This window comes from Pollachius pollachius, assembly GCF_949987615.1.
Source record: "Pollachius pollachius genome assembly, chromosome: 14".
Classification (NCBI taxonomy): Eukaryota; Metazoa; Chordata; class Actinopteri; order Gadiformes; family Gadidae; genus Pollachius; species Pollachius pollachius.
Window position 1 is genome coordinate 6,867,607 of NC_136947.1, and position 15,296 is coordinate 6,882,902.

A 15,296-nucleotide genomic window follows, 5' to 3' on the forward strand; every position below is an offset into this window, starting at 1 on the left:
CTTGACATCCCCCCCCCTCCCCGCTGTCACGGCCCCTATATGAGTCACTGAGTGTTTTCGACTCCCTTGGCTGGCTCTCTCTCTCTCTCTCTCTCTCTCTAATCCCAAACCGGAGGACCAACTCACCCCGTTGCTGTCTATGGAGCTCTGCCTGAGCAGCAGAGCCTTGCAGTCTGCGGGCTCTTCCTCCTCCGAGCGCAGGCTCTCCTCTGAGCGCTGGTGGGGCAGGCCCGGCGGCGGCGTGTTCTTGTTCTTCAGGAGGTGCTTCAGCAGCTCGTTGCCCGCCTCGCCCTTGTTGTTGGCGGGGCTCAGCGCGGCGGCGAAGGGCGACACCCCGCCTTTGTTCCCCTCCTCCTTCACCGAGCCCATCCCGGAGCCCGGCTGGCTGTGGCACTCGCTGGCCTCCGTCTGCTCCAGCTTGATGTTGCTGAGGATCCTCTCCTGCTCCTGGGCCTGGGCCCGGGCCGCCTCGGCGTGGAGGGCCTGCTGGCCCGCCGCGCCCCCGGACAGCTGCCTCTCCAGCTCCGAGTGGCTGGGTGTGGCGGAGCCCATCAGGGGCGACCGGGAGAGGTCCTGATCCCCGAACGGGTGGGTGCTCCTGGTTGGCGTGGAGGAGGTGTCCGAGACGCAGGGGGTGAGCGGGGCCGTGAGGTCCGAGTGCGGCGTGGAGGGCGTCTTGACCGAGTCGGCGTCCTCGTCCTTCTTCTTCTTGCGGTTCCTCTTCTTCTTGCCCTTTTCATCGGGGATGATGTTGGAGTAGAGCTGGATTAAAGACTGGCCCGAGCCGGGGTAGTTGGAGGGCAGGGGCGTGGACATGTCCCCGCCGAACGGAGGACCCTCGCCTTGCATCTGGGGCATCATCCCGGGGCCGCTGAAGCGGCGCGGTCGGGGCGGACCCTGGTGGAAGTTCCCCCCCATGTTATCGGGCCCGAAGCCGGGTCCCATGTGGTCCTGTGGCATCAAGCCGTTAGCCATCATAGCCCTCCTATCGCCCTGCATGAACCCTCCCGGCGGGGAGCCCATGCCCGGCTGCATGGGCTGCTGCTGGGGGAACATGGGGCCCAGCTGCTGCTGGTGCGGGGGCCTCTGCGCCTGCATGAAGTCCTGCGGCAGCTCCGCGTTGAAGAAGGGCATCTGCGAGAGCGGTGCCATGTTGCCCTCTGGTCCCATCATGCCTTGCTGCTCCATCTCCATGCGCTGTTTCAGGGCTCTCTGCCGCTCCACCTCCTGCATGAGCTGCACCCGCTGCCGCTCCTGCTGCTCCCTCAGCCGCTCCCTCCTCTCCCGCTCCTGGAAGCCCTCGCTGAACGGATTGTTGTCGTCAAACTTGAGCCCGCTGGAAGGAGCTGGCTTCGCCTGCGGTGATGGTGGGGGTTGGGCTTCCTGGGGCATCTGCTGGGGCATTTGTTGGGGCATCTGCTGCGGCATCTGTTGGGGCATTTGCTGGGGCATCTGCTGGGGCATCTGCTGGGGCATTTGCTGGGGCATCTGCTGGGGCATCTGCTGGGGCATCTGCTGGGGCATCTGCTGGGGCATCTGCTGCGGCATCTGCTGGGGCATCTGCTGGGGCATCTGCTGGGGCATCTGAGGAGGCCGCTGCGGCATGTTGACCATCGGCATGGGATGAGGCTGGCCTTGATTGCCCATGGGCACCTGGGGAGGCATCATGGGCGGCATACCGGGCCCGGCCATTGGGGCTCCGGGGTGCCAGCCAGGGGGGGGTCCACCGGGCATGCGTGGAGGGGCGTTGGGCTGGCCCGGGTGGAGCTGCATGGGCATCATGGGGTTCATGGTGGGCGGGACCATGGGCGGCCCCCCGGGCACCATGCCGGCCGGGCCCTGCATGGGCCCAGGTAGGCCCGGCCCCATGGTCTGGGGCATGTTGTTCTGCTGCTGTTTGACCCGGTACTCCTCGATGAGTTCAGCGTGCTCCTTCTGCTGCTTGCGGATCTAGAACCAGATGTGGTCGGTCAGATAATGTGACGACAGACAGGATAAAGGAACGCAATTATACCATGCAGAAAATAAAAAAAAGACACAAACATAGGAAAATGGGTATTCAACATTCAACAAAAAAATGTAATTGACCCATTGTAATGTTTAATTTTTTATTAAATGGGGATGGGCGGACCTGCTCCAGTTGTTTCTGCACCACCCCTTGTTGCTCTGTGACATGTTTCAGCTGCTCCGCGTCCTCCTCCGGAAAGTCCCGGCCTGCCTTCTTCGCGGTCCTCTGCTTGGCCGACAGCGCCTTCTTGGACTTCCGGTGGGCTCCTATCTTCTCCTCCAGGAACTTCTGCTGCATCTGGAGCAGCTGCTGGGTCTCCTGCAGCCACTCCTCGTACTGGGCCCTCTGAGCCGTGTCTGGGGGGGGGGGAGGGAGAGAAGGGGAAGGAGGCTGGCGGTTAACAGGAGTCCTCGAGGGAGTCTGAAGACCTCACAGACTGTGAAAGGTTTGGAGGTGCGATAATGAGGGAGAACTTACTGACGAAGCCCGGTCCGAAGTTCGGAGGGTTCGGCCTGGCTACTTGGGTCAGTTTTCCATCCTGCCACAGAACGGAGAGAGTAGAGGTTGTTTATGTTTGAATATTTTAAGATTTATTGGAATGAAATTGTCACGACTAACCAAACACAACGGATTAAGTAATCAATATCCCCTGTACTAGCAGAGATGGTACTGCTCAGAAGGTTTGATTTAATCTTTAATGTTCCATCAACCGAATAATTACTTAAGTCATTATATTGAGGTACCTGTCCTACCACCTGTGGTGGGATGGGGGCGGCTTCGGGACAATGTGGTACCGCTCCAGGGGGAAACCTTTGACAGAAGACATTGCGTATAACGTACAACAAGTAAGCTTGCTGGTCATGTGGGAGAAATAAAGGGACATTTAAGTACAGCACCTGTGCAGATTTCAATGATGCGATTTGAGTTGCAGTGTTTTTTAAAAAAGCATTTACTTTGCCTTCCCTGAACGAATTAAAAAGTTTTCCCTAAACGATCCTCAAACAATTACTACGAGATGGCTTTCTTTATACATTTAATACACTTTAAATGAATACCCATATTCATTCTGCAGTTATATCTTATCTGAAATGATTTGACTATTATCATTAAGTCGTAATTTAAATCATGAAGAGGTCTTACCTGTTCATGACGATTGGACTCATTCCCATGTTGTTCTGAACCATGACTTTGTTGATGCCTTTCAGGGCCACCATTTTAGCCTTCATGATGGGGTCTGTGATGGCATCGAAATCAGCAAAGACGTCGACGGTTGAGCCTAGAACAGACAATAGAAAGACAACAGTTAAAAAGAGCATACCCCACTCCCACCCACCTTCTTGAAAAGTGAATTTTCATTATTGGAAGACACTGCGGTGGATTAGAATTGTACCAATGTTGGGGAAGAAGGAGTCACTGGAGCGCTGTCGTATCATGGCCTGCATCTGCCTCTGCTGCTGTTGCTCCTGCCTCTCCTGGTCCAGAAGGTCCTGCAGGAGGAGGGGCTGCTCTTCAAGCAGCAGGGGTCTCGACTGCTGGCCCGACTGCTGGGCCAGGGCCTGGTTCAGCATGGCCTGCTGAGCCTGGCTCAGGGTGCTCTGCTCCAGCCCCGTACCCATGCCCGTCTGAGGGTCGGTCCCGAACCCGGCCATGGAGGCTTCGGCCGCGGCGGCGTCTGACAGCGTTTGGCCCATGCCGAGGCCGGCGCTGTGTTGATTGGCGTCGGTGACTTGGTTGGCCTGGGGCATGAGGTTGCCTCCTTGGTTGACGGAGTCGGCCATTTGGTTTAACGACTGCTCCGTGGGCTGCTGCTTTATGAGCAGACTGGACAACACCGGGGTGGAGTCGGACAGCACCCCTTGCTGGTTGGGAGTCATTGCTTCGCCATTGGTTTGCTGGTCGGTGGTCTCCGCGGATTTCTGCCCATCCTTCCCCTCCGTTTTGATTTCATGAGCGATGGCCAAAGAGGTGGAGCCCAGATTCCCTTCAGCCTCCTGTTTCACGTCAGATTGCATCTGCCCCGAGGAGGACTCGGACTTTGTGGTGACCGATGTTGAAGTCGACGATGTCTCTGCACCACTGCTGCTGCTGTTGTTGTTGTTCTTCGTCTCAGAAGAAGACTTCTGGACATCGCCGCTGTCCATGTTGTCCTCCATGGGGTCACTGAGATCCAGCTCCTCGTTGAACATGTCCTTTTTGATGTCGTCGAGATCCGGGTCCGTGTAGGCGATGATGTCAAATTTGCCAGAGCTGAACAAGTCCTCGAGGTGGAGGTCGTTGGTCTCCAAGTCTAGGTCTTTGCCGTCTTCCGGATCTAAATTTAGGTTCTCCAGATCTGCATCGACCAGGTCTTTCACCTCCACGTCCTCAAAGTCCTTAACGGCCGATTCCTCCGAGTCTAGTTTCTCCTCTGCAGCATCACTGGGAGTAACACTTTCGTTGTGGCCAGGAGGGGGCGAAACCATCATCATTGCTGCCGCCATATTGTGGGAGTCATTCGAAACCGGCTGGCTCATTGACCTCATCAACGTGGACTGCCTGGGCATGTTGTTCCCTTGCATGTGTTGCTGGTGGTTCAGATTCTCCATGCTGGAGGACAGCTGGACGTGGCCGCCCTGACCGCCCATGGGATCCATCATCCTGGGACCCTGGTTGGTGGGGAACCTGAACTCTGGGCCACCAGGGAAGCTGGTTGGCCGCTGCACCTGCATGCTTAAGTCCATGTTGCCCCCTGGCATGGCACCGGGAGCAAAGGGCGGCATTCGGAGGCGGCTCTCTGCAGCTCTGTGGCGCAGCTCAATGAAAGGCTGGCCCATTATGTTGTGCTGCTGTACTGGCATCCCGCGAGGAGGAAAGTGCTGGGGCATGCCCATAGGACCGCTCATGGCCTTGGCCATGTCCCCCGACATAGATCTTCTCATCTGAGGGGGGATGTCCTGCATTTGATGAGGACCTCTGGGGAAGAATTCTTGACCTCCGTGTGATCCAGGCCCACCTTGTGGAAATGCAAACCTGAAAGAACAACATTGCCGCCAAAGTTAAGGGTCAAACTGTATTTATCATTCCCTCATGTTTGGAGGTTATCAGGAATCACAAGTCTGTTGCAAACTAGCTGTTCTACAGGGGAACTTGACAAAGGTAAATAACAATCATATATCTAACGATAAAACAGCAGTGTTTAAATCCCATAAATCAATTAGACTAATCGTAGCACCCACCTTGGCCCTTGGTGTCTCATATTTGGATCCCCGGGATGCATGCCCCTGGGCATCTGCCCCTCATTGGGGAAAGGGCCACGGTGATCTCCTGGGAAAGGCCCTGGGTATCTCATCGGTCCTCTCATTGGTCCCTGTCCTGGATAGGGTGGAGGGGGTCTGTTGAACATCTCGCCCGGCTGCCCAAGACCCTCCTGTGGCCACGGTCGCGGTGCTCCGGGGGGCATGCTGGCGGTGGAGTCATGGGGGACCCGCTCTTGCCGAATAATACTCCTCTGCTGCTGCTGTTTGAGCAGCAGTTCTCGAATACGCTGCCGCTGAAAACATAACCCGACAAAGCTTTATTTTTAGATATTTTCCAAGACTGGCAGGTCACTTTGCAAAATAAGGTTGTGGATACAATGCGAAGGGTTAATAACCACATACCTGTCTAAGCCGCTCCTCGCTGTCAGCCAGGGGAACACTCTGAACCTCAGAGCCTGGCATCTGCAGATGGGGATGCATATGGCCCGATTCCTGGGCTCCGGGTCCACCGTTTCCAGCAATAGCCTGATCCTTCATTTCCATTCTCTCTGTCGGCAGTGGTCTAGGAGTCATTGGGCCCTGTTGGAATGGGTCATGGACAGGGGTCTGATTGGGTCTTTGCGACGGCGACTGAGAAAAGCAGTCTTCTTGAAGGCTGGGATGTTTCGGTGTTTGGGAGCCCGGATGCTGGAAGGACTCCTGCATCCTGCCTTGAGGTGGAGAGAAGGGGTCCTGGTGGTTTCCCATCGGCCCCTGCCGCGGCCGGTTCATCCCATCGGGACCCAGGAGGGAGCGTGGGGTCCCGGGCGGTTGGGCGTAGATGTCGTTCATCATAGTCCTCTGCACCCCAGGTTGGGGAAACATTTCGCCGCCCCCTGGTCTTTGCTGTCCGGGGTTGGTAGGGTACATGTCCATGGGCAATCTCTGTCCACCGGGGGACTTAGGGAACCTCTCGCCTATGCTGGGTCGCGGAGTGCTCGGTGCCTGGGCATAAGGGTCCATGGCGTGAGAAGGAGACATCTTCTGCGACGGGTGAGACTGATGGACGAATTGGTTCATCCCGGCCGAGCGGGAGGTTACCGGAGAGTACGGGTCAGAGGACGGGCTGGCCATGGTGCTCGACTGGCCGTAGTTGTCGTGCGGGCGTGGTGTGCCAGGCGGCCGTGCAAACCCTTCAAAGAAGGGCCGAGACTGGCCGTTTCCATCCATGTTGGGTCGAGGCGTGCCCGGTGGCTGGGAGTAAGGGTCCCCGGCTGATTTGCTGGGACCGGGCGACTGAGCGAAGGGGTCGTACGTGTAGTGGTCGGGCCGAGGCGTCGAAGGTGCGTGGGCATAAGGATTTCGGGACATGTGTGCTATTGGTCCGGGCTGCGCAAATGGATGGCCCTGCAGGTGGTGCTGGCCCATTCTAGGAGGGCTGGTGAAGGACTGATCCCCTCCAGAAGGTCTGGGGGTGTGAGGAGGCTGAGCATAGGGATCGCTCTGCTGGCTCGGAGCAAATCTGTCCGCGGGGTGTAGGCCTGGTCGGTTAAAGGGGTCCTGAGCCTGAGGGGGAGGCATGGGGGCTTTGAACAGCCCGACTGAGCCGGATTCGTTGCTGCCGGGCATGGGCGCTAGCAGAGGCCGCGAGTAAGGGTCGGACAGGATCATTCTGTTTTGGGCCATGCGCTGATAGGCCTCGTTCCGGATCATGGGCCTGGAGTAAGGATCTCTACCTGGAGAGCCCATGGGCGGTCTCCCCTGGGCCATCTGGCTGGGCCTGGGAGGACCCATAGGCTTCAGGAACGGGTCCATATCCCCCGCTGGCCTGGGGGTATCCGGAGGCTTGGCATAGGGGTCATGGTTCACAGAAGTGGGCGAGCCAAAGGACTCGTGAGCGGGGGAGGGTCTCCCTCGGTCCTGCTGCTCCATGTGAGAGGTCGGCGACTTCCCAGACTCCATGGGGATTCGGCGACAGGCGTTTGTCCCCAGGTTGGGCGGCCTGGGCGTGCCTACCATCTTGGCGTATGGGTCCCAGGGGGAGGAGGGTCTGGAGCCAGAGGAGCCGGGCGAGAACACCTGCGGTGACTGGGGCTGCGAGGAGGGCCCCGACGGAGGCGGTGGTGGGGGCCGCAGGAAAACGTCCTCGGGGGTCCCCGAGGTTGGGGTCCCCGGAAGCTGGGGCCGGGCAAATCCGTCTTTAGAGTTGAGCGGCTGCATGGGGGACATGCTGCCATTGCTGGGCTGCGAGGCAGGGCTCTGGTTGCCGCTGTTGTTGCCGTCTCCCTCGGACTGGCTGCCCGACTGCTGCTGCTGCTGCTGCTGGAGCTGCTCGTTCTTCACTTGCTCCAGTTTTTGGGTGGCTTCGATCTTGGCTTGCTGTTTGCTCTTCTGCCTCATTTGCTGGCACAGAGACAGAGCAAGAAGGATGATTAGATCTATGTTCTGTTTTGGCGCGGAAAATGAAATAACAAAACGGATAGAGTGGATAAGACTATGTGTTTGTTAGTGCAGTCGTTTAGATGGGCTTTTCTTAAAGGAAAATTCCACTCTGGGTTGTTTCACTCCCCTATTAGTACAACAGATGCTAACCTACATAACACAAAGAACCAGACCCGCTCTCTACATGTTGGGAAGTTGATCAATACAGCCCTAATCTACTGCACTCGTCCTGCTCTGCCATTGACAACCAATGGGCGTCCACTGCTCTAGCTATCTAGCAAGCTAACCCATCCATTCTCTCTCATCCTGTAGAGGTATCCATCATAAGGATGTACTCCTCTACCTTTAGTTTCCTAGTTTCACTCCTGCCACTCTTCACCAGTCCTTTGACTTTGATGGCCAGCCACAAAGTGAGACTCAAAAGCAGTTGTGCCTCCATCTATTAAACCAAGTTTAACGTTGCTTTGCGGTGGAATTTCCCTTTCAGCCCACCCCCTCCCTCCCCCCCCCCCCCCCCCCCCCCCATAGTTGGCGTTACATAAAATGGTGGACCTGTCGCTGAGTTCCCTGACTTCACTGCATACACTCTTACCTGTCTAAACTTCCACTCTTGCTCATGCTCTGACTCTTTGGGTTTCAAAGGGTCTTTAAAGAGCAGTTCTGTGTCTAGTGGTAAGTTGGGGTCAAACACCTCGGGGGGCTGTGGCGGGTGTGGCGGGTGCCTCTTCACCGTATCATTGGACATCTGCACCTTGTTGATGCGCAGGGCTGCTCGGTTGTCTCTCGCCTTTTGCTGCGGGGCAGAAGTGAACATCCATTACAAAAGATTAAAAAACATGCAATAGATGTGTCGCAATGGATAAAAAAAAAACAACGTCAATTCCGCCCTCGCAGCAGAAATTAAACAATGTCAACTTTTAATCAAATTCTTTTTTTTTTTAATCATGACTGATAAAATTACTTCATGTGAACTTAATTACAGAGACCAAAGGCACTCCGAGCTCTGAGCTGTGATTCCCTTGTTAATTACGTCATGTGTGAATGCCCTGAATTTTAATTGGCAATGGGGAGAATGAAAGGGTGCAAAGCAGGTCACTGTCACCTGCATACAGATAGAGCAGGGAGGGTAGGTCAGAAGTCAAAGCTGGATGTTTCCAAAGTGTGTCGGGCTCCAGCAACACGGGTGAATAAGTTATCCATTATGAGAATCATCTTACCACATAGGGAGCCCTGTCCTGCGAACTAGCTTTCCTCCACAGTTTTGCTATTTGCTTGACTCTTGTCGACCAGTCTGTGGAAAGAGAAAGTAGTCGTCAGGCCAACTGTAAAAGTCTCCTCAAAATAAATTCTAAATCAAATTGAGAAAGACGTAGACAGTACGACATACATGGACCAATCCAGAACGAGGCCCGCAAAACAGCCAAACAAAGCAAATTTGATATTTTTGGGTATCAAACGTGACAACCTTCATCTTCTGCGAGACTTACCTGGGAACTCTTCCTTGAGATTGGGGAAATTGACATTGGTATAGAGAACGGGTGCCACTGTGGCCAGCTCCCCAAGGGTCTCCTCCTTCTCCCACTTCAGTGTGCTCCTTTGGGCATTGGACATGGCTTCAGACTCCCCCTCGTGAAGGGATCCGGGCGGAGTGGGGCCCTGGCTCTGGGCTGGAGAGCCCCATGGACCCGCCTCTCGAGGCATCTGATTGAACTTTCTATCTCTGGAACATCATGGAGAACATGCGTTTTTATGAGTCCATGTGTTTTTGTATATTATTTACCTTTTTATCGACAAGACAATGAAAATCAAATGATGATAATCAAATCCTCATCATCTTCACGATCACCTGAAGGATTTCAAATCAAGGTCTTAAGATGTACAAGAACTTAGCTCCATCACGTTGAACTAAGTAAGATGAGGACTTGTCTGAGTTAATGACCTCTCCCTAGTTATCTTCACAATCCAAAATACAATGATTTAAAATGAATGGAGCAGGTGGAAAGGGGTAATGCGTTACCTTGGATTGTCAGTGAAAGGCATACGGTGGAGGGGGGAGAAGTTGTCGGGAATGCAGGGGCCTCCTGGATTTGTAGGAAACCTTTGGCTTGGTCCCATCATACCATTCATCATGGGCATTCGTACAAACATGGGATTCCCTGCATGGCGCAAAAAACAACCACTCATGAGCCAGAATGAGATCCTCAGAGTGCATACTGGTGGACACCTGGTATGGACGGCGCTTTGTTCACTGATGGTGGTGCTGGTCTGAAACGTACCTGCGTTGGGGTGAGGTGCACTGGGGCCTGGCGTGGCGGGGAGGGGCACACGGCCCTGGAGGTGAGGCATCTGTGGTGTTGGTTGGCTGCTGGTGGGGCTGAGGACTGCAGTGAAGAGGTCCTCTACATCCTTCCCCTCCAGCTCTGTTTTCGAGGGCGTACAATTTGAGTCAGTTTGGATTGGGCCGGACGCCCGATAATGGCGATAGTGGACGATACCATTGCAGTAGTGGGTCTGTAACATTCATTTTCTTTCCAGCTTACCATAAGATAAATCTAGAAATCATGCAAATTTATAAATAGAGTAATAACTGAAATTCACTAGTGAAAAACTAAGCTTGCTTAAAAGTGGCAAGTTGTAAGAAAATTTAATTACGTACCTGGAATTTTGTACAGTTTGCTGAGAATCGACTCTGAAAGATATAAAGGAGAGGGCAAGCGAACATTGTCAATATTCAGTCAGCGTAGCACAACAATCTCTGGTGTCATACAACCTGTTCCTAGAGTCACTAAAATGTGGCCCTGGTGACGCAATCAAAATCAGGAAGCTGGAAACATTTGTGAACATCTCAGAAGAATTAAGAATTAAGCCAATTACAGTTTCAGTTCAGCATGAGGTTGGGACGCATGTGACAACATTGTCAGAGAAGTGGAAACATGTCCCTTTTCTCCCATCGCCATGGAGACACCCAAGTCTTAATACCGCGTCAATAGGCTCTCCTTCACTTCAGAAGGTGGAGAAGACAGGAAAACGCTACAGGGGTGTGCAACATCTGGGGGCAGGACGCCTGTTAAACCCAGGTGTGGCTACGGCACGAGTGGTGGTTGCGGAGGCATCTGTATTGCGGGCGTGAATGCACCGCAACTCACCATCCATCTTGTCCAGCTCCGGACTCAGGATGCCGTCCAGGGGCTCGTCTTGGAGGGCCCGGGGCGTCCGGCGGCCAGAGTGGATGTGGGGGGCCAGCGGGCTGCTGTTGGACAGGGGCCTGATGTCCAGACCAGCTGTGGAAGAAATATAAACCCCCCCCACACACACACACACACACAAACGCAGAAGAAAACACACGGCAACATTAACAACATGTCGAACCAGGGCTGTGGGAACAAAGAATTAAAATCAGGTCAAGTGAAAACATTTTTTGTGTCTAAACAGCCTGTGGAGAGTAATCATAAGAGCAGCCTGAAATCACAGCTCCTAGGGGGGTTCCTGTCTCGCACGATACCAGCGCTCTGGGCACCGTTAAGACACAAACAGGCCATATCGTTCCAGCAGCAACACAAATTCTGAACGTGTGCGTGGTGCCCACCATTATGCTTAGCCAATTATGTTGTCCCTACTTATCAGGATCCCTCACTTTTATTTCAGAACACAGGAGTGAAATATGCAATCTTCAGCGGTTTCTTCTGAAATCATTGATTTAGATAATAAGACTCGGGAGCCGATGGCTTGGTGACTGCATTGCGCACAGATTACATAATGATGTGCAACGAAGCTTAGCAAGAACTCAGAGCCGGCTACCCTTAAAAATGACTTGTCTTGGCATTCTATTCTTCTCCCCATTTCCTACGCTCACATATTCAACACTTCTTGACTGACACGACTTGGAGTCGGCAGGAATTGCCTTTTTTTTGAAGAAGAAAATCCTTACATTGGCCCAGAGTGCATTGCATTCAAACTGTACAAAAGTACTGGTAACAAAGAGCGGAGGACGAGCATTGACCGTCAATTGAATTGAAAACTTTTTTCTGCACTTTTTTTTATCTCTTAGCGAGGGTAAACAAAGACCTTCCCAACAGCATGACAAAAAACAGGCTGTTCACCAAGGCTTTTTTGAAGTTTTCTCAAATAGCTTGCTTTGGTGGTGAATGAAATGTCTTCCTTCATCCCTGAAATTTTAAGCACTCAGTTTGGCAAGCCCTGATTCGATAAGTTTGCTGAACAATTTGAAGGTTTTTCTCTTAAAACACAAATTACAAAACAGCAAACAGAAAAGAGGAATTTACAGTGACACAGCAGAACCATTCAAGTGCATACGGTGCGCAGTGAGTGTTAGGCGAAGCAAAGAGCAGCTGGAACTTAATGTTAAAACAGAACCTCAATCCGTTGAATAATTGTGTAGACAAGAGGGTGCGGGTGAGGATTGTATTGATGCTGGTGACGCACAAACAAGCAGGATATCTCAGACGCACAGCAACAGAGGAAAGGGGAAAGGGATGAAAGCAAGGGATGAGAGCCCAGGGCACCCTTACCAAAAGGAGGAGGGGAGCCTTCCACCTGGAAGGGGCAAAAATCAAGACCTACAAGGACCCAAAACCAGATACAAAATAATGAATGAAAACATTCATGGGGGACGGAAAAGAAAACAAACACATTTCACACAATGCCAAAAAACAAAGAAAATCATAGCCGTAAAGTAAGACAGAAGAAATCATTGTGGAAAAAAAGGAAATGCGATTTTTGGAAACACAATGAGTGGTTTAACCAATTTTGCCTTCAGAGGAGAAATCCTCAGACGACAAAATGCTTTAATCTCTCATTGTAAGAAATATAAAAAGTATGAACCCAGCGTGGGAGGGTGCGTGGACCATGAAGCCCCCTCCCCCACCGCCTGACAGATCACGTGACGCACCCGAGTCAATGCTTGGCCTCCCCAGCATCCCCAAGATGTCTGCGTCGGTGTTCAACACCTCACACAGATCAACTAAGGGTTCCTCACAGGTCTCTGTACACACGGAGAACAGACAACAAACAAACGGAACCAAAGACATCGCCGTCAGAAATCATAGCGTGACGATGAGGGAAACGAACATGATGCTAGGATCTGGTGCGCCTCGCGGCGCGGGATGTACACGGAGGAACGCGTGTACGTACGTGCTCCTGGTGGCCTGGAGGTCAGGGGTGCTGCCGAGGCACTCAGCAGGGGGTCGGACGAGGGGTCCAGGAAGCTGCTGCTGGCCCCGCGGGGGGGCTTGCCGTCGGCCTGGCCCTGCCCCTCCTCCAGCAGGCCTGTCGGGCCCGCGGCCTGCTGCCTGCTCTGCTTGCTCTTGTCCAGCAGGTCCTTGCCAAAGAAGGCCTCCTGAGCAACAACAACAACAAAAACACAAATTGTCAAAGCAACGTAGTGGCAGTAAAAATAAATAAACAAATACATAAATAGACCAATCACTATCCTCCCCAGAGGCCTGAGGCCTGTGCCCTGGGGGCCCGATGTCACCATGTCAGGTGGATGGAGACGCAGCCTCGGACCCAGGAGAGTGTTTACAAGTGACACGCACACACCACCGGAAGACACCCACAAACGGTCTATCCTCGCTAACTGACAAGACTGCAGCTCCTCCTTCCCTCCCCCCCCCCCGCAGCGTCCAGACATTAAAAGCCTGAGTCAAAAAAAAAAAAGCCGGGTCAGCGTTTGAATAATTCATTCCATGTTCAATTTGTTTAATTCGTTTAAAAAGTAACCCTTTAGGTTCGACGGAGACATCTTCCCTCCTCTTCTCCTGTGTGTGTGTGTGTGTGTGTGTGTGTGTGTGTGTGTGTGTGTGTGTGTGTGTGTGTGTGTGTGTGTGTGTGTGTGTGTGTGTGTGTGTGTGTGTGTGTGTGTGTGTGTGTGTGTGTGTGTGTGTGTGTGAAACAGCATTGACAGCTGCCCGTGGCTCTTAACGAACGGCACGTATCCGTGTTTCGGCCAACGCGAGGTGACACGGAGAAGTCTGCACCGAGGCCGGGAGATCAGGGAGTCCGCTCTGGTTAGGCTTTCATGTCACCTCACCGGGCAGACAGGAGACAGTTGGAGGAGGGGATCAGAGCCCAGTATCACAGACACACACACTTAACCAACACACACACTTTAACAAGGACAACACACACACACACACACTTGAAGAGGGGAGCTGTCAGTCTAACCTAAAGGGTTACTTTCTAAACAAAGACACACACACACGCATCTCTGCATGCACACACACACACACTGCCACACACATTGCTGTGCACACACACACACACAGCTCTGTAGAAAGAGGATTGCCAGTAGTTTGATGAGGGGACTGACAAATATCTCGAACTGAGATGTCCCTCAGTCCGAAAACACCTCAGAGTTTCAGTTGAGGTAGCGGAAGCCACCTTCAGATACACCAAACATGGGATGACTCCAATACATTTTCCTTCATCCAATTTGTATTGAGAGAGTAGAACTAGAATTATTCAACTACTTCGGTAGCACTTTCACACCTGCTGTCGAGTGTGAGAAACGGCACGACCGACCGACAAAGTCATAAAGTGAACTGGTTGTAATAATAATAAAATGTAGTTAATGTTCTAGGGCTCTCCCCAAGATCTGGCGTTCCATGAAGGTGCTCCCATTACTCAGTTGCGGCCATAGAAGTAAGAGGTTGCGGCAAGGGGGGGGGGGGGGGGGTGTTAATGGTTTTAGAAGGTATAAATAATGAACGTATTTAGCAGCTATTTCAATGTCTAAACGAGGTAAAAAGACACCAAAAAGCTCTCCCTACCAATAATAAACACGTAGGTAATTTATTTAACATGAATAGAACAGGTTTCAATGTTTCTCTTCGGGTGATTAACACCATTAGCTTTGCGAAAACTGAAAGTAGAACTAGTCTCATACTATGGAAGTTGTGTGTCCTCGAAATCAATATAGAAATAATTATTCTAATTTCTTCAAAGAACAGCAATGGTACCATCCTGAAGAGGGCGCTACATAGTATTTGCCTACAGTCAATTAGCATAAACATGTTCCGTTGTATTCAGCACTGTAAGCTTAAAAAACAATGGCGACAAAATAAACAAAATGGTAGTATTAAATCGGAATATTTAAAGAACCGCAACAAATATATCGGCATATTGTATTCTTTGCGGTGCGTTGTATCCTGAGGACCTGAGGTTATCACGTGTATTCTTTGCGGTGCGTTGTATCATGAGGACCTGAGGTTATCAGGTGTATTCTTTGCGGTGCGTTGTATCATGAGGACCTGAGGTTATCAGGTGTATTCTTTGCGGTGCTTTGTATCATGAGGACCTGGGGTTATCAGGTGTATTCTTTGCGGTGCGTTGTATCATGAGGACCTGAGGGGTCAGACCTGCAGGTACGCGGGGAAGGCCTCCTCCAACTTGGTCTTCTTCTTCCGGTAGCGCTTCTTGATCTTCTCCGGGACCTCTGGCCCTGGAGGGGTCTCGTCCACGGGCGTGTCCGGCAGGGCCTCCGTCCAGCCCGCTGAAAGGGACAAACGGACAGAGCAAATACGCATTAGATCAAACATTAAACCTCGTCTCGTCCTTTTTGTTCCATCGGGAACTTGGTCAAGGTAAAGCCATGTCTAGATAGGGATGTGATA

The 15,296-nt window shown here is 52.6% G+C and overlaps 1 protein-coding gene across 9 annotated transcripts in view; it reads right to left on the reverse strand.

Moving 5' to 3' along the window:
* Nucleotides 1-15,296, reverse strand: part of kmt2cb (lysine (K)-specific methyltransferase 2Cb) — a 74,650-nt gene that overhangs the window by 16,438 nt on the left and 42,916 nt on the right. For 5 of the 9 annotated variants that reach the window (XM_079751629.1, XM_079751626.1, XM_079751622.1 and 2 more), the window contains 19 exons: nt 15,042-15,175; nt 12,817-13,021; nt 12,575-12,667; nt 12,195-12,242; nt 10,812-10,946; nt 10,322-10,354; nt 9,942-10,085; nt 9,683-9,821; nt 9,153-9,385; nt 8,883-8,956; nt 8,258-8,458; nt 5,647-7,626; nt 5,224-5,537; nt 3,399-5,017; nt 3,149-3,284; nt 2,752-2,818; nt 2,486-2,546; nt 2,132-2,364; nt 127-1,950 (listed from right to left, as the gene is read on the reverse strand). In XM_079751629.1, the coding sequence (XP_079607755.1) occupies nt 127-1,950; nt 2,132-2,364; nt 2,486-2,546; nt 2,752-2,818; nt 3,149-3,284; nt 3,399-5,017; nt 5,224-5,537; nt 5,647-7,626; nt 8,258-8,458; nt 8,883-8,956; nt 9,153-9,385; nt 9,683-9,821; nt 9,942-10,085; nt 10,322-10,354; nt 10,812-10,946; nt 12,195-12,242; nt 12,575-12,667; nt 12,817-13,021; nt 15,042-15,175 (7,673 nt within the window). The remainder of the gene's footprint in view (nt 1-126; nt 1,951-2,131; nt 2,365-2,485; nt 2,547-2,751; nt 2,819-3,148; nt 3,285-3,398; nt 5,018-5,223; nt 5,538-5,646; nt 7,627-8,257; nt 8,459-8,882; nt 8,957-9,152; nt 9,386-9,682; nt 9,822-9,941; nt 10,086-10,321; nt 10,355-10,811; nt 10,947-12,194; nt 12,243-12,574; nt 12,668-12,816; nt 13,022-15,041; nt 15,176-15,296) is intronic. The other 4 variants (XM_079751627.1, XM_079751625.1, XM_079751624.1 and 1 more) reach the window with 4 other exon arrangements.